The sequence below is a fragment of the Aethalodelphis obliquidens genome, unplaced genomic scaffold (genome assembly GCF_003676395.1).
Source record: "Aethalodelphis obliquidens isolate GAN/ISIS:26980383/991018 unplaced genomic scaffold, ASM367639v1 scaffold5, whole genome shotgun sequence".
NCBI classification, from domain to species: Eukaryota; Metazoa; Chordata; class Mammalia; order Artiodactyla; family Delphinidae; genus Aethalodelphis; species Aethalodelphis obliquidens.
The window spans coordinates 51609230-51635891 of NW_020837949.1; the positions used below are offsets into that span (position 1 = coordinate 51609230).

Sequence of the window (26662 nt, forward strand, 5' to 3'; positions counted from 1 at the left end):
CCCCACATTTTTGTTTCACAAACAATTTAAATACTGAAAAGCATGTGTTAGATGGCAGTCTGTTATTTGGGTGATCTAACAATGGGAGTGTTTTGTTCTTTGATCATGCACATTTAAAAAATGTAACATAAGTTGTATTTCTACAATACTCATTAAAATAGTTTCCTTCTTATTTTTAAAATATATGGCTTAGAACATAAATATTAGATGTTTTACACCACACTGTATTTTACCCTAATTTCATAGGGCGTGAATAAGATTGTGTTAATATTATCTGTATCTTATATTCCTGCTTGATGTAAATACCCTAAAATTTACATGTTTGTATGACTCATTTCAGTTTTTCAGCAATTTTAATGTCATAAAGTTTTAAAAAACTCATTATGAAGGAATGCATGCTCCTTTGAAAAATAATGAAAGAGTAGAAAAACAATCTCATGTAATTCTACCACTTAGACACTGATTGCCCTGTTTTAAGTTGTAACCCTCTCTGTGCTCACTTTCCCATACACCCTACTACCTATTCTCCCTTGCTTAATTTTTAAAATATTATCACAATTTAATATAAAGGTTGACTCATGAAATTGCCATTTTTGCAGGTCAAAAATTTGATGACCATCATTGTCATATGGTCAACTAATTCTCTGTATTTTAATTTTTAATTTATTAAAAAATTTTTTAAACTTATTATTTTTTTATCTTTTTCCTCCATCTAGAATTTAAGCTCATTGAGGGCTGAGATGTTTTTTCATTTATTGTTGTATCCTTAGCCCAGAATAGGCACTAAATTCTAGGTTGGGAAGTCATATTGACTTAGAAACTAAAGGCTGGAATAGGCCAGGAGACAGAGGAGATGATGGATGAGGGTGGAGGCTGTCAACTGGGGAAGAGTGAAGCAGCAAAAAAGAAAGAGGGCAAATGTTTGGGGCTGGCTTCTAAAAAAGCTGAGCGTACACATCTAGGTATGATTTGGAAAGTCAGGTTCCTAGGTCTCTATTTCAATGACTCCTTTCCATTCCTTCAAATCATGGTTCTGCTAGATACCCGCTGCCTTGTTTTCTGGTTTCTGACATTTGTAATGCCTTGACTTTCAGTATCCCAAAGAAGAAAGGATATTTATTCATTCTGCCCAAGCCATCTCACTTCCTCTGGAGGAATCCAAGCACTATAGTTTTCTGTTCCTGAAGGGGAGACACATATGGCCATACTTATCAGAGCATGAAGCTTAGAATACTAAGGGTGAAGCAAAATTTCTTTCTAGATACTGGCAAGAACCTCCCTTCTTCTTATTGCAGTACAAAGGATAAAATAATAGCATAAATAGAGATTTCCTGGGCTGAGAAATATGCAAAGTTTTTTGTTTTTGTGTTTTGGCCTGGGATCTATATTAAACATAGATGTCAGGTATCTATTTTCTTTATGCTTTATGGTCTAGGATGATTTGATACAAAGGGTTTTTTTCTTATTTTTATGGAGAATGTTTTTATTTCATGGTTTCACTTTATATATTGTCTAGTGGTTATATTGGTTAAGGAGCAGAAAGATGAAAAATCGATGATGCTCTTTAAGTTTTCCTTCCTTCTTTCCTCCCTCCCTCCCTCGCTCCTTCCCTCCCTCCCTCTGTTCCTTCCTTCCTTTCTTTTATTTCCTCACTCATATGCTTACTAACATTTATTTAATGTAGTTTGTTGATTGTTTTTTTTTACTTTTTCATCTTAAAATGATTTTTTTTATTGAGGTATAGCTGATTTACAATATTATAGTCGTTTCAGGTGTACAACATAGTGATTCAAAACTATACTCCATTTAACGTTATTATAAAATAATGACTACACTCCCTGTGCTGTACAATATATCCTTGTAGATTATTAATTTTATACATAGTCATCTTTATCTCTTAATCCTCTACCCCTATGTTGCCCCTCCCCACTTCTTCCCTAGCCCCACTGGAAACCACTAGTTTGTTCTGTATATCTGGGAGTCTGTTTCTGTTTTGACATATTGATTCATTTATTTTATTTTCTGGTTCCACATATAAATGACAACATAAAGTATTCGTCTTTGTCTGACTTATTTCACTAAGCATAATACCCTCTAGGTCCATCCATGTTGTGGAAAATGCAAAATTTCATCCTTTGTATCTGGTAGGTTGGTTATGTTTCCCAGTGTTATAGAAGTGGCCTTTTGTAGGAGATATCTTATACGTTCCAGCAGGTCTGTTCACCAGAGCTATGTACTCTAGGGGTTCCCCCTATGTGGGCTGTGTGGGTCCTTCTGTTGTGGTGGGTGGACTACTGTGGACGTGCTGGTCGGCATGGCTGGCCCCCTGTTCAGCTGGTTGTCAGGCCCTGCCTTGTGTGGAGGCTGCTGGCCACTGGTTGGTAGGGCTGCGTAATGACAAGGCTGGCTGTGGAACCCCAGCGAGTCCCAGGGCTAGTGCTGGCTCACTGGTGGGTGGAGCTGGATCCTGGGGACTCTGACTGAAGGGCCCTGGGGGTCCCAAAGCTAGTGGGTGGGGCTAGATCCCAGGGCCACTGGCTGAGGTGCCCAAGGTGTCCCAAATCTGGAGTTGACCTGTTGCTGGTCAGGGTCTAGTCCTGGGGTCTCTGGCTGCAGGGTCCAGGGCTCCCAGAGCTGGTGTTGGATCACTGTTGGGTGGGGCCAGTTCCTGATACAGCTGGCTGCAGGGTCCAGGGTATCCCGAAGTTGTGTCTCCCCGCTGAAGAATGGGGTCAGATCCTGGGGCAACTGGCTGAGGGCCCCGAGGTGTCTCAGGGTTGGGGCTGGCCTGCTGGTGAGAGGACTGGGCCCTGCCATGGCAGGCTGCAGGGCTACAGTTGTTTGGGGACAGATGTCCACCTGCTGGTGGGTGAGGCTGGTACCAAGGCTAGAACTGGCTGGCTGATGGGCAGGGCTATAGCCCAGGGGGTTCTGGGATTGGTGCCTGTGCACTGCAGGTGGAGCAGGCTCCCCATGTCTCTAGCTGAAGGACCCTGGGGGGTCCCAGATCTAGTGTTTGCACCCTGGTGTGTGGGGCCACGTCCTGGAATCTCTGATGGATAGGGCTGTATCCAGGATTGGCTATGGGCTCAGCAGGTGTTCAGGCAGCTGGTCTGCTGGTGGTGGGTCTGTGTCCCCTCCCAGCTAGTCGCTTGGCTTTTCTAGTCTCAGTACTGGTGCCTGCAGGCTGGTGAGTGGGGACGGGGCTGGTTCTTGGAGCTAATAAGCTAGAGGGAGGGTTCCAGAATGGTGCCCGCCAGCACCAGTGTCTCCGTGGTAGAACGAGCTCCCCAAAATGGCTGCCGCCCATGTCTCGGTCTCCAGTTTCCTCCTGCCTCTCTGAAACACTTTCCAGTATCAGCAGGTGGGTCTGCCACAGGTTCCTTTCAAATGACTACTTCTGCCCTGAGTCCTAGAGTATGTGAGATTTTGTGTGTACCCTTTAAGAGTGGAGTCTCTATTTCCCACAGCCCTCTGGCTCCCCCAAAAGTAATCCCTGCTGGCCTTTAAAGTCAAACATTCTGGGGGCTCATTTTCCTGGCACTGGACCCTTGGGCTGGGGAGCACAATGTAGGGCTCCAACCCCCCCACCCCTTGGGAAGAATCCCTGCAGTTATAGCTATTCTCCCGTTTGTGGCTCGCCCACCCATTGGTATGGGTCTGGACTCTTTCGCAGTTTTGCCCCTCCTGTCTCGCTGTGGTTCCTTCTTTCTCTCTTCAGCCATAGAAGGTCTTTTCTGATAGGCTCTGGTCTTTCACATTGGTAGTTTCTTGTATATAAATTTATTTTCATTTTTTGGCTGCATTGGGTCTTTGTTGCTAGGTGCGGGCTTTCTCTAGTTGTGGCAAGTGGGAGCTACTCTTCATTGCAGTGTGCAGGCTTCTCATTGCAGTGGTTTCTCTTTGTTGTGGAGCATGGGCTCTAGGCGTGCATGCTTCAGTAGTTGTGGCATGCAGGCTCAGTAGTTGTGGCTTGTGGGCTCTAGAGCACAGGCTCAGTAGTTGTGGCACACGGGCTTAGTTGCTCCGCGGCTTGTGGGATCTTCCCGGATGAGGGCACGAACCCATGTCCCCTGCATTGGCAGGTGGGTTCTTAAAACACTGCACCACCAGGGAAGCCCAGTTTCTTGAAAACAGTTGTCATATTGTTGTGAGAGACCCTGAGAGAAGGTGAGCGCGGGGTCTGCCTACTCCACCATCTCGGGAACTCTTTAACCTAAGCTTTTTTCCTTATGAAGCAATTTATAGGGCTATGGAACAGGTACACTTTTTTGTCTTGTTTGAAACTGGAGACAAATTAAGTAAGTCCTTGTGTAGCTGGATTCCAGTTGTAGGATGGATCCAATAATACATATTTTTAGATTGGAAGGAAGGAAAAGTATCATTATATAATATTCCTTCTGAATGTTCAGTAAACAAGGTTATCTGTAACCAAATTATATACTAATTCAACCTTTAGGTTGTAACTTGTACAGGAGGCAGATAAAGACTATGGGATGATTAAAAATGAAAAGCACAGCCAGTTCCTGTGTTATTAAGACTATGAAGGGTGGGAAGCAGTTCTCAACTCCTTCAAGGGGTCACACAGGTGTGAAATTTCACTCTTTGGGACAGATATGTTAATAAAACCAATCATATGGCCTGGCCTGGTCAAACTAGTCCTGCGGCCACATTGGATCTTTCTAGAGGTCAAGAACTGGTGTTATACTTTATTGTGAAAGATTCCTCAGAAGGAAAAGGCTCAAGAGGACAGACAGCAGGAGCGAGAAGAACTACAATCCTGCAGCCTATGGAACGAAAACCACATTCACAGAAAGATAGACAAAATGAAAAGACAAAGGACTGTGTTCCAGATGAAGGAACAAGATAAAACCCCAGAAGAACAACTAAATGAAGTGGAGATAGGCAATCTTCCAGAAAAAGAATTTAGAATAATGATAGTGAAGATAATCCAGGACCTTGGAAAAAGAATGGAGGCAAAGATCGAGAAGATGCAAGAAATGTTTAACAAAGACCTAGAAGAATTAAAGAACAAACACCAAGAAGAATTAAAGAACAAACAAACAGAGATGAACAATACAATAACTGAAATGAAAAATACCCTAGAAGGAATCAATAGCAGAATAACTGAGGCAGAAGAATGGATAAGTGACTGGGAAGACAGAATGGTGGAATTCACTGCCATGGAACAGAATTAAAAAAAAAAAGGAAATGAAGACAGTCTAAGAGACCTCTCAGACAACATTAAACGAAACAACATTTGCATTATAGGGGTCCCAGAGGAGAATAGAGAGAGAAAGGACCAGAGAAAATCTTTGAAGAGATTATAGTTGAAAACTTCCGTAAAATGGGAAAGGAAATAGCCACCCAAGTCCAGGAAGTGCAGAGAGTCCCAGGCAGGATAAACCCAAGGAGAAACATGCCGAGACACATAGTAATCAAATTGACAAAAAATAAAGACTTAAGAAAAATTATTAAAAACAACAAGGGAAAAACGACAAATAACATACAAGGGAACTCCCATAAGGTTAACAGCAGAAATTCTACAAGCCAGAGATAGTGGCACGATATATTTAAGGTGATGAAAGGGAAGAACCTACAGCCAAGATTACTCTACCCAGCAAGGGTCTCATTCAGATTCGTTGGAGAAATCAAAAGCTTTACAGACAAGCAAAAGCTAAAAGAATTCAGCACCACCAAACTAGGCTCTACAACAAATGCTAAGGGAACTACTCTAAGTGGGAAACACAGAAAAGAAAAGGATCTACAGAAACAAGCCCAAAACAATTAAGAAAATGGTCATAGGAACATACATATAGATAATTACCTTAAACGTGAATGGATTAAATGCTCCAACAAAAAGACACAGACTCTCTGAATGGATACAAAAACAAGACCCATATATATGCTGTCTACAAAAGACCCACTTCAGACCTAGGGACACATACAGATTGAAAGTGAGGGGATGGAAAAAGATATTCCATGCAAATGGAAATCAAAAGAAAGCTGGAGTAGCCATACTCGTATCAGGTAAAATAGACTTTAAAATAAAGAATGTTACAAGAGACAAGGAAGGACACTACATAATGATCAAGGGATCAATCCAAGAAGAAGTTTTAACAATTATAAATATATATGCACCCAACATAGGAGCACCTCAACACATAAGACAAATGCTAAGAGCCATAATAGAGGAAATCAACACTAACACAATAATAGTGGGGGACTTTAACACCTCACTTACACCAATGGACAGATCATCCAAACAGAAAATTAATAAGTAAACACAAGCTTTAAGTGACACAGTGGACCAGGTAGATTTAATTGATATTTATAGGACATTCCATCCGAAAACAGCAGATTACACTTTCTTCTCAAGTGCACATGGAACATTCTCTGGAATAGATCACATCTTGGGTCACAAATCAAGCCTTGGTAAATTTAAGAAAACTGAAATCATATCAAGCATATTTTCCGACCACAACGCTATGAGATTAGGAATCAATTACAGGGAAAAAACCATAAAAAAACACAAACACATGGAGGCTAATTAATATGTTACTAAATAACCAAGAGATCACTGAAGAAATCAAAGAGGAAGTCAGAAAACACCTAGAGACAAATGACAACAAAGATATGATGATCCAAGACCTATGGGATGCAGCAAAAGCAGTTCTAAGAGGGAAGTTTATAGCAATACAAGCCTACCTGAAGAAACAAGAAAAATCTCAAAAAACGATCTAACCTTACACCTAAAGGAAATAGAGAAACAAGAACAAACAAAACCCAAAGTTAGTAGAAGGAAAGAAATCATAAAGATCAGAGCAGAAATAAATGAAATAGAAACCAAGAAAACAATAGCAAAGATCAATAAAACTAAAAGCTGGTTCTTTGAGAAGATAAACAAAATTGATAAACCATTAGCCAGACTCATCAAGAAAAAGAGGGAGAGGACTTAAATCAATAAAATTAGAAATGAAAAAGAAGTTACAACAGACACCGCAGAAGTACAAAGCATCCTAAGAGATTACTACAAGCAACTCTATGCCAATAAAATGGACAACCTGGAAGAAATGGCAAATTCTTAGAAAAGTATAACCTTCCAAGACTGAACCAGGAAGAAGTAGAAACTATGAACAGACTGATCACAAGTAATGAAAGTGAAACTGTGATTAAAAATCTTCCGACAGGGCTTCCCTGGTGGCGCAGTGGTTGAGAATCTGCCTGCTAATGCAGGGGACACGGGTTTGAGCCCTGGTCTGGGAGGATCCCACATGCCACGGAGGAACTAGGCCTGTGAGCCACAACTACTGAGCCTGCGCATCTGTAGCCTGTGCTCCACAACAAGAGAGTCCGCGATAGTGAGAGGCCCATGCACCGCGATGAAGAGTGGCCCCCGCTCGCCACAACTAGAGAAAGCCCTCGCACAGAAATGAAGACCCAACACAGCAAAAATAAGTAAATTAATTAATAAACTCCTACCCCCAACATCTTCTTAAAAAAAAAAATAATAATCTTCCAACAAACAGAAGTCCAGGACCAGGTGGTTTCACAGGCGCGAAGAGCTAACACCTGTCCTTCTCAAACTTTCAAAAAATTGCAGAGGAAGGAACACTCCTAAACTCATTCTATGAGGCCACCATCACCCTGATACCAAAACCAGACAAAGATACTACAAAAAAAAGAAAATTACAGGCCAATATCACTGATGAATATAGATGCAAAAACCCTCAACAAAATACTACCAAACAGATTCCAGCAACACATTAAAAGGATCATACACCATGATCAAGTGGGATTTATCCCAGTGATGCAAGGATTCTTCAATATATGCAAGTCAATCAATGTGATACACCATATTAACAAATTGAAGAACAAAAACTATATGATCATCTCAATAGATGCAGAAAAAGCTTTTGACAAAATTCAACACCATTTATGATAAAAACTCTCCAGAAAGTGGGAATAGAGGGAACCTACCTCAACATAGTAAAGGCCATATACGACAGACCCACAGCAAACATCATTCTCAATGGTGAAAAACTGAAAGCATTTCCTCTAAGATCAGGAAGAAGACAAGGATGTCCACTCTCACCACTATTATTCAACAAAGTTTTGGAAGTCCTAGCCACGGCAATCAGAGAAGAAAAAGAAATAAAATAATATAAATTGGAAAAGAAATAAAACTGTCACTGTTTGCAGATGACATGATACTATTCATAGATAACCCTAAAGATGTTACCGGAAAACTACTAGAGCTAATCAATGAATTTGGTAAAGCTGCAGGATACAAAATTAATGCACAGATATCTCTTGCATTCCTGTACACTAACAATGAAAGATATGAAAGAGAAATTAAGGAAACAATCCCATTCACCATGGCAACAAAAAAATAAAATACCTAGGAATAAACCTAGCTAAGGAGGTAAAAGACCTGTACTCAGAAAACTATAAGACACTGGTGAAAGAAATCAAAGATGACACAAACAGATGGAGAGATATACCATGTTCTTGGATTGGAAGAATCAATATTGTGAAAATGACTATACTACCCAAAGCAATCTACACATTCAATGCAATCCCTATCAAATTACCAATGAGATTTTTTACAGAACTAGAAAAAAAAATCTTAAAATTTGTATGGAGACACAAAAGACCCCAAAGAGCCAAAGCAATCTTGAGGGAAAAAAACAGAGCTGGAGGAATCAGACTCCCCAACTTTAAACTATACTACAAGGCTACAGTAATCAAGACAATATGGTACTGGCACAAAAACCTGAATATAGATGAATGGAAACGGATAGAAAGCCCAGAGATAAACCCACGCACCTATGATCAACTAATCTATGACAAAGGAGGCAAGGATATACTATGGAGAAGACAGTCTCTTCAATAAGTGGTGCTGGGAAAACTAGACAGCTACATGTAAAAAATGAAATTAGAACACTCCCTAACACCATACACAAAAATAAACTCTAAATGGATTAAAGACCTAAGTGTAAGACCAGACACTATAAAACTCTTAGAGGAAAACATAGGAAGAACACTCTTTGACATAAATCACAGGAAGATCTTTTTGACTCACCTCCTAGAGTAATGGAAATAAAAACAAAAATAAACAAATCTGACCTAATGAAACTTAAAAGCTTTTGCACAGCAAAGGAAACTATAAACAAGACGGAAAGAGAACTCTCAGAATGGGAGACAACATTTGCAAATGAATCAGTGGACTAAGGATTAATCTCCAAAATATATAAACAGCTCATGCAGCTCAATATTAAAAAAACAAACAACCCAATCCAAAAATGGGCAGAAGACCTAAATAGACATTTCTCCAAAGAAGACATACAGATGGCCAAGAGGCACATGAAAAGCTGCTCGGCATCACTAATTGTTAGAGAAATGCAAATCAAAACTACAATGAGGTATCACCTCACACTGGTTAGAATGGGCATCATCAGAAAATCTATAAACAACAAATGCTGAAGAGGGTGTGGATTGTTGTTGGGAATGTAAATTGATACAGCCACTATGGAGAACGGTATGGAGGTTCCTTAAAAAACTAAAAATAGAATTACCATACGATCCAGCAATCCCACTGCTGGGCATATACTCAGAGAAAACCATAATTCCAAAAGACGCATGCACCCTAATGTTCATTGCAGCACTATTTACAATAGCCAGTCATGGAAACAATCTAAATGCCCATCAACAGACGAATGCATAAAGACGATGGGGTACATATATACAATGGAATATTACTCAGCCATAAGAAGGAATGAAATTGGGTCATTTTTAGAGATGTGGATGGACCTAGAGACTGTCATACAGAGTGAAGTAAGTCAGAAAGAGAAAAACAAATATATTAATGCCTATATAAGGAATCTAGAAAAATGGTACAGATGAACCACTTTGCAAGGCAGAAATAGAGACACAGATGTAGAGATCAAATGTATGGACACCAAGGGTGGAAAGTTGGGGGTTGTGGTGGTGGGAAGAATTGGGAGGTTGGGATTTACATATATACACTAATATGTATAAAATAGATAACTAATAAGAACCTGCTCTATAAAAAAAAAGAAAAGAAAAAAAAGATAAGGGTCAATAAAGATATTTAACTCTATTATTGAAGTAATTCAGGCCAGGTCTGTTCCTGTACCTCTCTCCTGTCTTCTTCACGAAGTGGATAATTAAACTGCCCAAAGTAATGCAAGAATATTGAAAAAATTTCTTTTCAGAACTTGATTTTTTTACAACTGGTGACCTGACAGAAATAAACCACATATACACATACACACACCCCACACAACACACCATGCAAAGAAGCAAATACTCCACGTGGACTGTAGTTGGTTGTTTTAGAATGTGAAACACATACGATAAAGAGAGAACCCATCCTTTTTTGTCAATAATTTATAAAAATATTTATTTTATATTGAAGTATGGTTGATTAACAGTGTTGATTATCTATTTTAAATATAGTTGTGTGTATGTGGAAGGGATTCTGCTGTCCAGCTATCAGATCTTGAGATGATCCAATGCTTAAATTTTGGCTTTTTAAAAAATAGATTTTTTCACTTTTATCTTATTTCAATAACAACAAAACAGTTTCTCTCACTCTGTGATTCTTATATCAGTCTCTTTTTTTTCCTACTTCACGGGGGCACAGGGATGTAGGGAGGGCATCCAGGGACTCAAACATGACAGCTGTTGGGAGATGGGTTGCCCGTGCAGATGGGAGGTGATGTAGAGCCAGGGGTGGGAGACGAGGATGGTGGGAGGAGAAGCAGGAGCCAGCTCAGACAAGGAACACCCAAATTCTATTCAAATGAGCAAGTCCATCTTGTCTTCTTTCATTTAGGGAATCATCTGCCAATTAGTCGTCTTTCGCTTGCTTTCCACTGGGACTCTTGAATTTGCAAGGAAAGTAGGAATCACAATAGGTAAAAGGCAGGGAATGAATTCAGTTGGAATCGAAGGTTAAGTTTGGAAGAGTCCCATTTACTTAACCATGCCCTATTTTCAATGTGGTAAATAGAATGCTTACAGTGTAGATAAAAATAAGTGACGAGGATAAGATTATAATTAAAAATGATGATGTTATGTGATGATAATGTAAAGCATGAGATCTTTCACTGTTATTAATGAACCTGTAACTATCTTGCTGTTTAAATTCATTATGGTATTTGTTTATACGTACGTTTAACACAAAATTTTTGTGTAGAACACAAATCTGTGTTGAATAGGTCTTATCAATAATCATGTGCCCATATGTTTATACACGAGCCACACACATGTATGTACACAATGCATATGAATGCAGACACACGTGTACATACATATGTATACATATATATTCATTTCTTAAGCCTCTAGTAATTTCTAAGAGTTCTTCTACACCCTGAGGTCTCAGGACAAACAAGGAAATAAGTACCCTAGTCTTAGGGAGTTTGCATTCTAGTCAGAAAAACAATGAACATGTAAACAAAGAATTTCAGAGAGTGATAGTGCCATTAATAGCAAGTGCCTGATATGGAGGTGAGGGTGCTATTTGAGCAGTGGTTGTCAGGGACAGGCCATCTCTGAGGAGATGACTTTTGACTGAAGGGTCAGAGAGAACAGCAGGTGTCAAGGCCCTGAGGCAGGAACAAACAGTATATTTGAGACACAGGAAGATGGCTTAGGAGGTTGGAATGGAGCCAAGAGGTTATTAAATGAGGTTGGAAATGTAAAAGGGCCCAAATCATGTAGAAAGTTAGAAGGATCCTCTTAGGCCACAGGAAAGACTTTGGATAACAGTCTAAGCAGAGGTAACTGGTATTTTCTGCACCATAAGTTGCATTATTCATTCTTTTCTGCACTGACTTATGATCCTTTATTCATTGTATTTACTTATTGTGTATTTTAATGTCTTCTCAAAGCAATCTCTTGTAAAGATCTATTCATTAGTTATTGGGCCTAGTACCACCATACTATTTATTGTAGCTATATAACTGTTTCAGTATCTAGCATGGAAAACTCTCTTGTTATTTTAGTTTCATTTTGCAAAATTTCTTAGATATTTTTGCCTTTTCTTAGGTGGAAATTTAGGGTAATTTTGTCACTTTCTTTTTGGAATTTTAATTGGACTGTCACTAAACCTATAATTTAATTTGAGAAAAGTCCCCCTTTTATGGTACTAAGTCCTTCCATCAGTATCGTGGTTGTTGCTGGGTTTTTTTAATTTAAGCAACTTTTTTCTGTCTATCGATAAAATTTAGTACTTTGGTTTTTGTAGGTCCTGCACATTTTATGTAGAACATATTCATGGGAATTGTATTTTTTTTGTTGCTACTGTGGATATTTTTTCCATCATATTTTATAGTTAATTATTGGTGTCATTCTTAATATTGCTAATGATTTTTCATTGTTTCTTTTGGGCTTTCTAGTTTGACAATAACATGACTGGAAAATCATGAGAGCTTTATTTTTCTTTTCAAGATGATACTTCTTATTACTATTGTGCACCTTAATGCGTTTTCTAGAAGTTCCTGAACTCTATTATTTGATGATAATAGCATTTTTGTCTTGGTCCTTTTGGTGATAGGAAAATCTCTAGAATTTATTGTTAAGTAGGATGTCGATTCTTGATTTTTGAGAGCTAGTCTTTATGTGGTTTATCTAGTTTAACTAGTCTTTAGCTAGTTAAACCAGCATCCTATATCTTGTTTAAATTTTCTCTTTTTTTTAAAGGAATGGGTATTAGATTTTATTGAATGCCTTTTTAATCAATGCAAGTGAACATATGGATTTTCTTATTTGACTTATTGTGATTTAGTACAGTAATGTTTCCTGTTATTAGAAATTATTCTTGACTATAGAGGATAAACTCTATATTGTTATGTTGGATAACTCGTTGTTCTTGGCCTCTCTCCTTGTGATTATCAAATGGAATCACACCTCCTGTTTTTATCTAAATTACTATGGCACAAGTCCCAGCTGGCCTTCTGTAAATTAGCTCCATCTCCAAGTGTTTCTTTCCCTCAACTGTTTGTGAGGTTTGTTCTCTAGTCTTTTATCTTGCCACTCTATTCTTGCCTCCGGTAGATCCCCGGCATTGACCCTCATGACAGCTGCGCTGCTGGGCACAGCTGTCCTCCACCAGTGATGGCTGCTTATATCTGCCAGGAGTGGTCCCGCTAAGAACCCACAAGTCCAAACCCATCCACAAGCCTTCTTGAAGAGGTCATTGATACCACTGGGAGCACACAGACATATCCTCGGCTCAGAGCCAGGCAGAGAAAAGGGAAAGTCCTTACTTTTCCTGGTCCAAGGTACCTTACATTTTCTTTCAAGGTGAAAAGCAATGGGGACATCCACTCTCAGAAGGTGAAACTGAACCCCTGCTTTCAGAGTTATGATCTGACTTGACTCCCATGGCTTGACAATACCTTTCCCAAAGGATGGCTTATTTAACTTCAAACAGTATCCCATGTGGGGTGCCTATAGCTCAGAGCACTGAATACATTTCCTTGTCACAGTTGTTCCTCCTGCATGAAGTGAAGAAAAGATCAGGATTGCACAGCCTTACTACTTTAACTCGGGCCCCTAATTCCCTCTGATCCAGTGCTTAGACAAGGACAGACAGTTTTTGGGAGTGGATCAGTCTGACAAGCAATAGACCTGTAGTGGCTTAACTCTGCAATTAACACCTGAGGTGAGTGTAATTGCTTTTCTCTACTGGTTCAAGCTTTCCCCACAGTTCAGACAACTCTGAGGGTTTTCTAGGGGGACCTGCCCCTCCAAAAAGGGAAGGTTGCCCAATCACAAATTCTAGTTTTCATTTTAGAATGTTGCAACTGACTTTAAGGAGTTTTTTATAGCTTAAAATTATAAGATCCAGTCTCTTTAGGTACCCCATTACTAGCTACTAAAATAATTTTGCTGTTACATTATTTAGAATTTTTGCATCAGCAATCATAAATGAGATTGGCATTAGTCTTTTTTTTTTTCTTTTTTGGTATCAGAGTTAAAAAGCTGTAAAAAATGGTATTTTTCACTTACAAAAAATTCCCTGAAACATTATCTTGTGTGTATAGGACTCATACATATATATTTTAATGTTTAAAAGTCCTTATCTTTATCCTGACTGGTCCTGTAACACTTTTAATAGATAAGACATTGATAAGCTATTTTTTGATGGGTATTGATGTATTCATCTACTTCTTGTTAAGCCAACTTTGGGAAACTGCATTTTCCCAAAGAATTTTCCACATCATTGAGCACAGCTTACGGGATCTTAGTTCCCCAACCAGGGATTGAACCTGGGCCCCTGGCAGTGGAAGTGTGGAGTAGCCACTGGGAAGGCAGGGAATTCCCCCCACATGCTTTCTAGAAAATAATTTCTAAAATTTCTTCTGTATCTATTATTATATCTTCTTTCCCAATGCTACTTTTATTTGTGCTTACCTTATCAAATATAACCCGATATGCACAAACTTTTAGAAACATTTATTGCATAAACTTAAAGACTTTTCATTAAAATTTTTTATTGAGGGACTTTGCTGGTGGCTCAGTGGTTAAGAATCTGCCTGCCAATGTAGGGGACACGGGTTCGAGCCCTGGTCTGGGAAGATCCCATATGCCGCGGAGCAGCTAAGCCCGTGCGCCACAACTACTGAGCCTGCACTCTAGAGCCCATGAGCCACAACTACTGAAGCCCTCGTGTCACAGCTACTGAAGCCCACACGCCTAGAGCCCGTGCTCTGCAAGGGAAGTCACCGCAATGAGAAGGCTGTGCACCACAATGAAGAGTAGCTTGCACTCGCCACAACTAGAGAAAGCCCGTGCACAGCAACGAAGACCCAACACAGCCAAAAAAAAATACATTTATTTTAAAAAAAAAAGCTTAAAAAATTTTTGTTGAGGTATTTTTACTTGTCATATAATTCATCCATTCCACGTTATACAATTTAATGATTTTTTAAAAGTTACTTTACTGAGTGGTGCAACCATTACCATAACATCAGCTTTATTTATTTATCTATTTATTTAAATTTTAATTTAATTTATTTTTTTATGGCTGCATTGGGTCTTTGTTGCTGTGTGCGGGCTTTCTCTAGTTGAAGCGGGCGCGAGCTATTCTTTATTGTGGTGCCCGGGCTTCTCGTTGCGGTGGCTTCTCTTGTCGTGGAGCATCGGCTGTAGGTGCGCGGGCTTCAGTAGTTGTGGCTTGCGGGCTCTAGAGCGCAGGTTCAGTAGTTGTGGTGCATGGGCTTAGTTGCTCCGTGGCATGTGAGATCTTCCCAGACCACGGCTCTAACCCGTGTCCTCTGCATTGGCAGGTGGATTCTTAACCACTGTGCGTGCCACCAGGGAAGCCCTACCATAACATCAGTTTTAAAACACTTTTCATCTCTCCAAAAATATCCCTCATTTCCATTTAAACTTAATCCCCATTCCTATCTCTAGCCCCAGGCAATCACTAATTTACTTTTTTATAAATTTGCCTTTTCTGTACATTTCATATAAAGGGAATCATACAACATGTGTCTTTTTTCTTTTATTTGGCATGTTTTTGAAGTTCATCTCTGATGTAGATGTGTCAGTACTTCATTCTTTTTATTGTTGAGTATTACTTCATTGTATAGATATACCACATTATATCTCTCCATTGTTGTTTCTAGTTTGGGGCTATTATGAATAATGCTGTGAACATTCACATATAAGTCTCTGTGTGGATGTAAGTTTTCATTTCTCTTAGGTAGATACCTAGAAGTGGAATTTTTGAGTCGTGTGGTAGGCTTATGTTTAATTGTTTTGAGAAATGCTAAACTGCTTTCCAGAGTGGACTTTTGAGTTTTTAATGGTGCCGTTAACAGCTGTTTCTCTGTAAGCTCTGTTTCATGGGCGGGGTGGTGTCAAGTATAAACAGTTGCTAAGCTTTCAGGTTTTCCATTCCATGTCCATGGTGAATCTGGAAAGAGTTTCATACTTCTCGTGATTATGATCTTAAGCTCTTTGGTTCATAATAAAGCTCTACCTTTGAAATATATCTTGAACTTTTGACACTTTTTGAAGGGTAGGATTCCACTATTGGTAGAATACCCTAAGGAACTTTAAGTAGACCTCACAACTCTTATGCCTTAGCTAAAGCATATTTCATTTCCTCTTGTTTATTCTGAGTTGAAAAGTGGTAGTTTTAATCTAGGAATCCTAAAACTAGGCTTTACAACTTCCTCTCACAGGCAGAAAGTCTCCTGAGCTTAGCCCAGGGTAGCCTCGGTTGTTAGTGGGACAGCTGCGAAGCCCAGAGTAAGGGGGAACTGGGTTGGAAGTCACTGGAAGGGCCATTGGGTATGTCTGACAAAGAGCCAGAAAGTGACCCAAGGCAGAGAGCCGATCCTAAAGCTAAGACATGAAGTTGTTTTGGAAGGGGCATCTGGAAGGAATCCTAGAGGCAATCGGACCCTAGGGGCTGGAGCCTTTTATAGGGTTTAGAAGGCCAAGCTCATGGGTGAGGAGGAAGCTACTGCAAGGCTCAGGTCAGCCCTTTTATAAGGAGAGATCAGAGCTGAGTAGTGGAGTCAGCTCCCTGTGCATCTTCTTATTAAACTGGTCTATTTAAGCTTTCTGCTTTCTGGCTGGCTTTTTAAAGTACAGCCTTAGTGCAAACACATTGTCTTTAAAATATGACCTTGAGATGTTTTTAGCATTATCTGCTCTTTTAATAGGGGAATCTGGAGATTTCAGCATACTTTTAAGCACATTATTTAAATTGTAAATAAAATAATTACAGAATTATTCAATATAACCAAGACTATTTATGGTGTTAGTTCTTCAAGGAAAATACCATATAAATACTATTTTTATAGTTAAAATGATTAATGTATATTTTTGTATTACAGATTTATTAGATGAGCTGAAAATGTAATTTGCTAGATATAGTAAATAGTCTTAATGTACAACAATGAAACGTGTAATGTTTTTGCATAATTGCATAGAAACTCTTTTGTGCTTTTATAGTGATTAGGAGACATGTTGGAGATTAAATTATCAGCTCACTGCTGTTTTTCTCCCAGGTGCCAAATTACTGAACTCTGTTAAATTATCTAGCAGTGATAGTGGTATAGCCCAACCACAGGGAACTGTGACAGCAGGTACAGCAAATAGGATTCCCTAGATTTATTTAATATAATTTAAGTTTATGATACGATTGTTAAAATATTGGGTGAACAAAATCTTTGCAGTTTAAGTAACGGGGCACCTGTTCTGTAATAGCGATATTTATTTTATAGTAAAGAGTATGTAGAGTGAGGTGTAAGGTACATGCTTACCCAGGTGACACCATCTGCATAGAGCCTGCTTGTTGCTCTTTGTCTCTGAAATATTTTCTCACACATACAAAAGACATGTAAGAATTTGTTATCACACCCTGTGAAAATACCCGTTGGCATACGTTCTCAGCCAGTGAGATCTGATGTGGCAGGTTGTACTGTATACTCTTGTCCCGTGAGTGTTAACCTTAACTATTCTCAGGCAGAGGGTAATATCTATTGTGTGTCCAGAGGGCCAGTACAGACTGGGTACAACCTTTTATAAAGTCCATATTTATACCATTATATAGTTTTACCCCTTATATATGGATCCCTAAACACAAAGGTATATCTCTATCTCTTTTAAAAAATTTGAACATAGGGTGGTAGACTTGTGCATTTTTATTTATGAAATGTTTACATTCGATCACAGTCATTAGTCTTTGTGATGCTCAAATTATCCCAAAGTTGGCTAGTGGGAACCCTTTCGTTTTGGTTCCTATGTCCTTTTGACATGAACCCATTAATGTTTAAGTGCTTCTTTGCCTTCTGGGCCAACAAGAAAGACTTCTTGGGGCTTCCCTGGTGGCACAGTGGTTGAGGGTCCACCTGTCGATGCAGGGGACACGGGTTCGTGTCCCGGTCCGGGAGGATCCCACATGCCACGGAGCGGCTGGGCCCGTGAGCCATGGCTGCTGAGCCTGCGCGTCTGGAGCCTGTGCTCCGCAACGGAAGAGGCCACGCAGTGAGGGGCCCGCGTACCGCAAAAAAAAAAAAAAAAAAAAAAAGAAAGACTTCTTGCCTTCTGGGACAACCAGGTTCACTTTTTACTTTAGAACTGATTTCTATTTGTTAATAGACTGATCCTTATCTTCATTTTGCTAATTCAATTGTATATCATCATCACCTTATTACATAAAAAAGCCAAGGACTGACAGCTATCACTTATTCTTATTTTTAATCAAATATTGAACCAACACATGAATCAGTAACAAAAGCATTCCAGTTACTTGTCTTTTGGGAGGATTGCCTTACACATAATAATTAAATTAGGTGAAATACAGGATCTCAGATATATCTGCTTTAACAATATTATAATAGTTAGCCATAAGTAGGGTTTGAGGTGATAATCAGGATTTTAAAACATTAGAATTCTAAGGGAATAAGTTCTTAATATCCTTAAGGTTGAAACAATCAATTAAAAAAGAGCTACATTTGTTTCCCTACCCACCTGTGAAATTCTTCATGTCTTTTTCTCTTCTAACCAAAAGAGATTTGATTAGAAATCTGTAAACCCTAATCAGATTCAACTCAGATCAGAGAAATGATCTTGGTGTTCAGGTTACTCTGGACTGTGTGGAGGAAACGAATACCTATCCAGTGATCTATAGTGCAAGATGATCAAAGCTGATTCTAGTGGTATCAATCCAGGGAGGGAATGAATGATCTTGCCCATTAAATGGCTTTTGATAAAACTTCACAGAAAAATTGATATTTTATTCTGAGTATTAAGCCGTGTAAGACTTTACGAGGACAGGGTTTATCTAAAGCAGAGAAAAGAGAACAATGATGTGGTCATGTGAAAGTGCCTTGGGGCAGAGTTGTATAAAGTTCAGGCAGCTGGGGAACTAGGAGATTAAGCTATTATATTAGGTTGGGGGCCTGACAGGTATGTCTAAGTGAGTTCTTGATTGCCATACTATCTGGACTTTATCTGGTTGGCAATGGAGGACCGTCAAAGTTTTTAAGCGATTAAGTTGTAAATTCAGAAAGATAACTTTGATAGTAGTATGGAAATCTGATTAATCGTGAAAACAAAAACCTGGTGTGCTTTGAGCTACATATTAAGAAGCTTCTTTTATTAGTGGCTTTGATTCTCAAAAATAATTCCTGAATCCCACAGGCAGTATAACTTTTTAGGTTTACTGTAGGCGGTGATTTTATTCATATTATGAAATTGTTTACCTACAGCACATTTTGATAATGAATTAGTTGGGATTTTTTGGGTTAAAAATGATGGAAAAGTCTGACTCAAAGAATCTTACATAATAGGAGATTCTAATCTCACACAACTGTTAGTCCAGAGGTTGGGCAGCTCCAGGCGTGGCTCCAGCTCTGCTGCTTTGCCACTCTCATGACCAGAGGAGACAAAAAGACCTCCTCCCCCTCTGTTTCACTCTGGGGATCCAGGAAAAGCTTTTTTACTGAAACTTCCAAAGTCTTGTTGGCCAGAATTGAGTCAAACCGCTGTTAAACCACTCCTTGGCAAAAGGAAAGTTGTCTCTGTGATGAGTTGATAATAATCAGGGTTACCCTGGAGATGGGTGAGTTCATCTTTCTCCTGTCATATGGGAGAAGGGAGGATCTCTGACCCATTCAGGGTTCTTCTCTTAGCTAGTGGCATATGGAGTGGATATTGAGCGGTAGCCAACAGAGTCTGCCAAAGAGAACATTGGGTAAAGGTGACCTTCAAAGAATAGATTGGAGTGCTATTGCAATACTGAGGCTGAGTTCATTCCACAGACTTGCTGACATGAGAACCCTCTGATCTGCCAAATGCACATCCCTTTATCCTTGATCCGAGAGGGACTGCCTTAACCAAAAATAACGAGTCACGTGACAATAAAACCTGGGAATTCCTACTGAATTTTATTCATTGGCTTTTGTAATCCCATGTACATCTTCTTCTTATTCATATCCACTGAAACCCTGTAATAAATTGCTTTAACTTTTTTTCATTTTAATAACTTCTGCTGTAAGTAGGTGAGTGATCAGATTAGATGTATCAAATGTCAGGTTTCCTCAGGAAAGCTCTACGAATGCTGTGAAATTCAGCCTTGCGGCTGCCTGACTCTGAACCCCACCAGAGCCCATCACTTCCCTCTGTAGGAAAGTCAGTATGCCTTAGGCCTTTCCAGCCCTTGCTTTACCCTTTCCATTACCTCACCCATCAAGTACACTCTGTCTTGTCCCCTGCTGGGTATCACCCAGCTACCTTGGTCCTGTTAAGAACCTGTTCTCTGATAAATTATTCCATGATGATGTGTTGCCTGGTTCGAGTCCCCTTCTTAGCCCATGTATGTGACTTTTCAGCCTCTTTGGAGTGACTCCAAGGATTGACTCTAAAATGTGGTATTTCAGGCCACCTAGGACTACACAGAAGGATTTTAAGCACTGTGATGTCTCTTAATTTTCACTGCACAAAAAGCATGGTATGCATAGAAGTTGCCCTATTCAAAGGATGATTTGAGCCCATGAACCCAGATTTACACTAGATTTCACTGAGAGATTCTGAACACTTAAGCAATAATCATTTAGAGAAAAAACAAAATCAAACCATCTTAATAATGAAAGCTTCTAAGTTTTCTGATATAAATAACATACTAAAAAAAAACCCTCTCCTCTTTTTACAAAAATTATTTTGAGGGCTTCCCTGGTGATGCAGTGGTTGAGAGTCCACCTGCTGATGCAGGGGACACGGGTTCGTGCCCCGGTCCGGGAAGATCCCACATACCGCGGAGCGGCTAGGCCCGTGAGCCATGGCCGCTGAGCCTGCGTGTCCGGAGCCTGTGCTCCGCAACGGGAGAGGCCACGACAGTGAGAGGCCCACATACCACAAAAAAATATATATATATTTTGAGTAGTTTTGTATTAATTCAAGTCAATTCCACAATGAAAATGATTGATTGTCATTCTTCAGCCAAACTTCATTGCAGAGATCAGGTACCCTGCTGTCGCTTGAGTAATTCTTTCCCCCAGTACTTTCTGCCTCTCTGGATCTAATTTTGATGCGGATGTAATCCACATCTCTTTTTTAAAAATATTTTTTTCTCACTCTGGTCCCACCTCAATTCCTCTTCTAAAGCTTGTGGCTCAGATTGTAACAGACAACAAAGCTTAATAGAGGTCACAGAAAATCCCATTTCTCACTTTGCTATGTACCTTGCATTTAAAGTGCATAATCACATAAACTTCCTAATTAAAATTTATCATGCGAATAAATATTCTTCAAAGTCAAAGTGGTGAAATGGCTTTGAAACAGCCCTCTGGTAGTGGTTTTTTAAAGGTCTTTTATTTAACTAGTAACACATGGCCATGGATATGAATACCAGAGGATTTTAGAGCAATAGCAGATGTGGATTTACTCCTCCCTCTGCAAAATTAATCTTGGAAATTCCAGTGCCTGGATGGAGACGCTTAGGGTTTTCCCTGAAGTACACTGCTGATTGCTACTGGGCAATGTCCAGAAGGGCTCTCCTTTTGATTCCAAAAGGACTCTTCTCACAGGCCATGAACTAGCCTGCAAGCCCACCCTCAGGGACATCTTACCTTTTTCATCTTTCCCAGTCATGCAAATTCATGCAAAATTTCTACATTAATGTCTTCCTCATTAACAGTTTTCCTAGCCCAGTGATCTCAACTCTGGCTTCATATTACAGTTACTTGGGGAATTGTAAAAACTACCAATGCCTGGGTCCTATTCTAGACCAGCTAGTGGTTTCCCAGTTTCGTCCCTGGACCAACAGCATAGCAGCATCCACATCATCTGGGAACTTGTTAGAGAGGAACATTCAAGATCCTCACACAGACTTACTGAATCAGAACTTCTGGTGGAGTAGGACTCAGGAAACAGTGTTTTAACAAAAGCCCTCTGAGTGATTTTGATGTGTGTTCAGATTTGAGAACCACTGATCTAGTCTATTTTCCCTCTGACACTCACCTCCTGCTATCAGTTTTATTTCTCATGATCTTGATATAGTCCAGACCCCAACCCTGTATCTGTGTGCCACCCATCTCCTTATGTATATTTCAATAGGAACTTTCTGTTGTTATTGTTCAAGGTTCAATAATTTAACTGTTCTCACTCATATTATAATAAACATAGCGTCTTGTGGGTAAATCCTGTTGAAACCTATGAAGATTTTTTGCTGTTGCTGTTGATTGATTTTTTTTTTAATTTTTTGCGGTACGCGGGCCTCTCACTGTTGTGGCCTCTCCCGTTGCGGGGCACAGGCTCCGGACGCGCAGGCTCAGCGACCATGGCTCACGGGCCTAGCCGCTCCACGCCATGTGGGATCTTCCCGGACCGGGGCACGAACCCGTGTCCCCTGCATCGGCAGGCGGACTCTCAACCACTGTGCCACCAGGGAAGCCTGTGTTGATTGATTTTTTAAAAAAATATGCTTGGTTATTCCAAATTAGGTGGAAGAAGACTTCCTGCTGGGCCTTGTATAGCTTGCTTTGACCTGAGGTGTTGTATCCTTGAGCTGGAAGATTGTGAATTGATTCCCCTGGTGAACTCTGCCAGGCACCATGAGTTTATTTTGCACATCCCTATTATTAATAAGGACACAGCCGTGACACAAGGTAATCTGGGATTTTCGATCCAGTTGTAGGCATGGCTTTGCAGAATTTCACACTATGATAGGAGGAAAGGCAGCAGATTATGCTGGTTGGTTGGCTAGTGTACTGCGCTTCCTAGAGGAAATATTATTAGGACTTGAGGAGTCAGTGCGAAAGTTTGTGTAGAGAAAGATTTAGCCTGTAGATGCCAGGGGAGCAGGTACTTTGTACTTACTGTGCCAGCTGTAGGTGTGTGATTAAATGGTGCCTGTGCCAACAGAGAGGCAATATAGCCAGGTGGTTAGCAGCAAAGCCTTTGCAGCTGGACTGCCTGGGTCTAGAAACTGTTCTGCTTCCTAGCTGTGTGACCTCGGGCAAGTCAGTTAGCTGCTCGGTACCTGGACTTCTCCACCTGTAACATAGGAAAGGTAGCAGTACTTTTCTCATGGGGTACTCGACAGGTTCAATGGGTGAATGTATATGAAGAATCCAGAACAGTGCCGGGCTGTCGAGGTGTTCAGTAAGTATTGGCTATTATTAGCTAACAGAGGCACTGTCCTTTAAAGAGCTACTCTGAGGCCAGCTGTCTTGAAGGGACTGGCTAACATTGAAAGCTTTACAACTAAAAGGGACTTAGGTATTGAGATTATTATTGGAGTGTTTTTCTTTTTTTAATGCATATAGAACAAGGTTTTATTGAAAGTTTCAAAGCCTAGTTAGTATTTATTAACTTGGTAAGCTCACTGAACATATTTAAATCACAGAAGTCAATAGTTCTGAATCCCTTCTGTGCAATTCTGAAACCCCAGAAGCTCTGAAAACGGAAAGGTTTTGCACATTTCCAGCAACTCATTTGGACTTAAAAATCTCACTTGAACACACACATATTAGTTTTGTATTGCTGCCATGACAAATTACCCTACATTTAGCAGCTTAAAACAACAAAATTGGGCTTCCCTGGTGGCACAGTGGTTGAGAGTCCGCCTGCCGATGCAGGGGATGTGGGTTCGTGCCCCGGTCCGGGAAGATCCCACATGCCGCGGAGCGGCTAGGCCCGTGAGCCATGGTCGCTGAGCCTGCGCGTCCGGAGCCTGTGCTCCACAACGGGAGAGGCCACAACAGTGAGAGGCCCACGTACGGAAAAAAAAAAAAAAAAAAAACCCAACAAAATTGATTATCTCACAGTTTCCAAAAGTCAGAAGTCCGGCTCAGCTGGATCCCCTGCTTAGAGTCTCACAGGCCTCTGTCAAAGTGTCATCCAGGCTCTGCTCCTTCCTGGAGGCTTTGGGGAAGAATCTACTTCAGGCATTTTTAGATTGTTGGCAAAATTCAGTTCCTTGAGATTATAGGATTGAGGTCCCCACTTCCTTGCTGGCTTTTGGCCATGGATTGTTCTTCTAGGGGCTGTCCACATTCCTTGGGCAGTGCCCCCCTTCCTCCACCTTCCAAAGCAACAATGGCCGGTCCAGTCTCTCTCTCTGTCCTCCCCTTCTGCTTCAGCCTTGCTTTGCCATTCTCTTCCACCATCCCCCTTCGACTGACTTCTCAGCCTTCCTCTTCTTCTTTTAAGGGCTCTTGTGATTACATTGAGCCACCTGGATAATCTAGGACAATCTAGGGTATCTCCGTATTTTAAAGTCAGCTGATTAGTAACTTTAATTCCATCTGCAAAGTCTCTTCATGTAGTACCTAGATTAGTAGCATTGACCCTTGAACAACAAGGGATTGAACTGGGCGGGTCCACTTAAGGCGGATTCTTTTCCAATAAATATGCAGTCTGACCTTTATATTTATGGTTTCCCGTCTGTGGAACCAACCACCACGAATTGAAATTTCCATCCACAGTTGGTCGAACCTGAGGATGTGAAACCTGTGAATATGGACGGCCAGCTGTATTCATTGTACTATGACATTTTATGTAAGGGACCTGAGCATCTGTAGATCTTAGTACTCGTGGGGGCTTCTGAAACCAATCCCCCGTGGATACCAAGGGATGACTGTATTCGACTGACTAATCAGAGAATGGGAATCCTAGGGGGACGTCTTGAAAACTGTGCCTATCTCAATGCAGAAAACTATTTAATAGTCTTTAGCCCACTTTGTGTGACTCTCATTTGGTACAGGAATCACAAGCATACCTCAGAGATATTGTGGGTTTTGCTCTGGACCACTGCAGTAGAGCGAATATCAAAATAAAGCAAGTCATACAAATTGTTTGGTTTCCCAGTGCCTGTAAAAGTTATATTTACGCTGTACTGTAGTCTGTATAATGCAATAGCATTATGTATAAAAAACAGTGTATATATCTTAATTTAAAAATAATGCTGCTGGAAAAATGGTACCAATAGACTTGCTTGACACAGGGTTGCCACAAGCATTCAATTTGTAAAATACAGTATCTGGGAAGCACAATAAAATGAGGTATGCCTGTATCAATATGTTAGATAAAGGGTGTTGTCTTTGATCCTTTCATCTTGCTGGGAGCATTATGTAATATAGGATATATGCACATTGTTACCTTTCTAAAATTAAAACATTTCTAAACTCCAAAACACATCTGGCCTCAAGGGTTGTTGAAGGGATTGTGGATGTGTTGTAAAAAGTTACAGGTAAAAGATATTTTTTAAAGCATTTATATTTATATTTTAAACTACTGTGAAATGGTACCTGTGTAACACTAACTTCTTGAGAAAACAGATATTAATGTGTTCTCCAGATTCATACTTAGAGAACTAGAAGGGACTTTCAAGACAGACTCATTATTTTGAAGATTCAGAAGGGGACATCAGTATTGTAGATAAGAAGGGAAAGGTTGGAAGAAAATAACATTTAATAAACACTATGCTCTTGGTTTTATGTACATTCACACAAAGTCTTTGTGTGTGTGTGTGTGTGTGTGTGTGTGTGTGTGTGTGTGTGTGTGTGAGAGAGAGAGATTTAATGTTTACTACCTGTGTGTGTTGTTAGTTTTTCATTTTACACGTGCTGGAGTTAAGAATCAGGGAAAGTGAGTAACTTGCTCAAGGTCACATGGCTGGTAGGTGTGGAACTGGAATTTGAACTTAGTTCTGACTTCAAAGTCTCCATTCGTCAAAGAAGCTCCTATTTGGAAGCTGATCTGGGATTTAAACTCTAGCCTCCTGCTTCACCCTGTTAAGGTAATTGTTTTTAATATATAACTATTGATTTACAAATGCTTTTTGAAATATTTAAAACGTTTTAAAACTTCTTACAGGGGCAATTTAATGATGCTTGGTTTGTTACCAGAATTAATTTGTATTTAGGATTATCAGTTATGTGGGATTACAAATTTCCTTTTTGTTAGGATTTTTCTTTATCAGTTAAACCTTGAAATTAGAGTTGCAATTGAATATTTTATTCCTGGATGAATTCTCTGTTAAAAATGATTTGCTGTAAATTGCCATCTCTTAAAATGAGACAGTTTACCAATTTAGCAGCCATTATTAAACGCTGGAAACATTATTAAATGTTCCAGTACTGGAACATTTCTGTACATTCATTGTTGTTAAGTAATTCCTTATTGTTCCTTGGATATCTAGTTTGTTATTCCTTTGATGTATTCTCTTTTGAAAAGTAAACAGCTCCCCTGCTGATTTCTGTTTCATTTCCTCCTTGCTGTTTTGGTCTCTGTTTTCTCTATATAGTAAAGTGTTGACGGAAAGCAACTGTACAGAGAGATAAAAATATGCATCAGTTAGAACAGCAAATCACAGTGTAGTTTTCAAGAGAAGTATTTTAACTAAGATACGAGAAACACAGCTGTAATAAGTATCTGAATAGGAACTTCTTCCGAATTGTTACTAAAATAATCTTATTGTTTTTCATTTTATAATTGTCACAGGATTAAAAAAGCTGGAATAGGCATGCATATTCAGGATTGTGCACTGTTTTGAAAAATAAATGTGAAATGAAGACTAAAGATTTTTCTGGTGTCTTCATTGTGTTCCTGTTATTTTGTTTTCATATCCACAAAGAAAATATTCTAACTTAGCATGATTTATTAT

General features: G+C 39.7%; 1 protein-coding gene across 1 annotated transcript in view; it reads left to right on the forward strand.

Moving 5' to 3' along the window:
* The first annotated feature begins 3246 nt into the window (after positions 1-3246).
* ADAM22 (ADAM metallopeptidase domain 22) overlaps positions 3247-26662 on the forward strand; it is a 197537-nt gene continuing 174121 nt past the window's right edge. The window contains exon 1 of the mRNA XM_027102789.1: positions 3247-3417. Coding sequence (XP_026958590.1) covers positions 3247-3417 — 171 coding nt within the window. The remainder of the gene's footprint in view (positions 3418-26662) is intronic.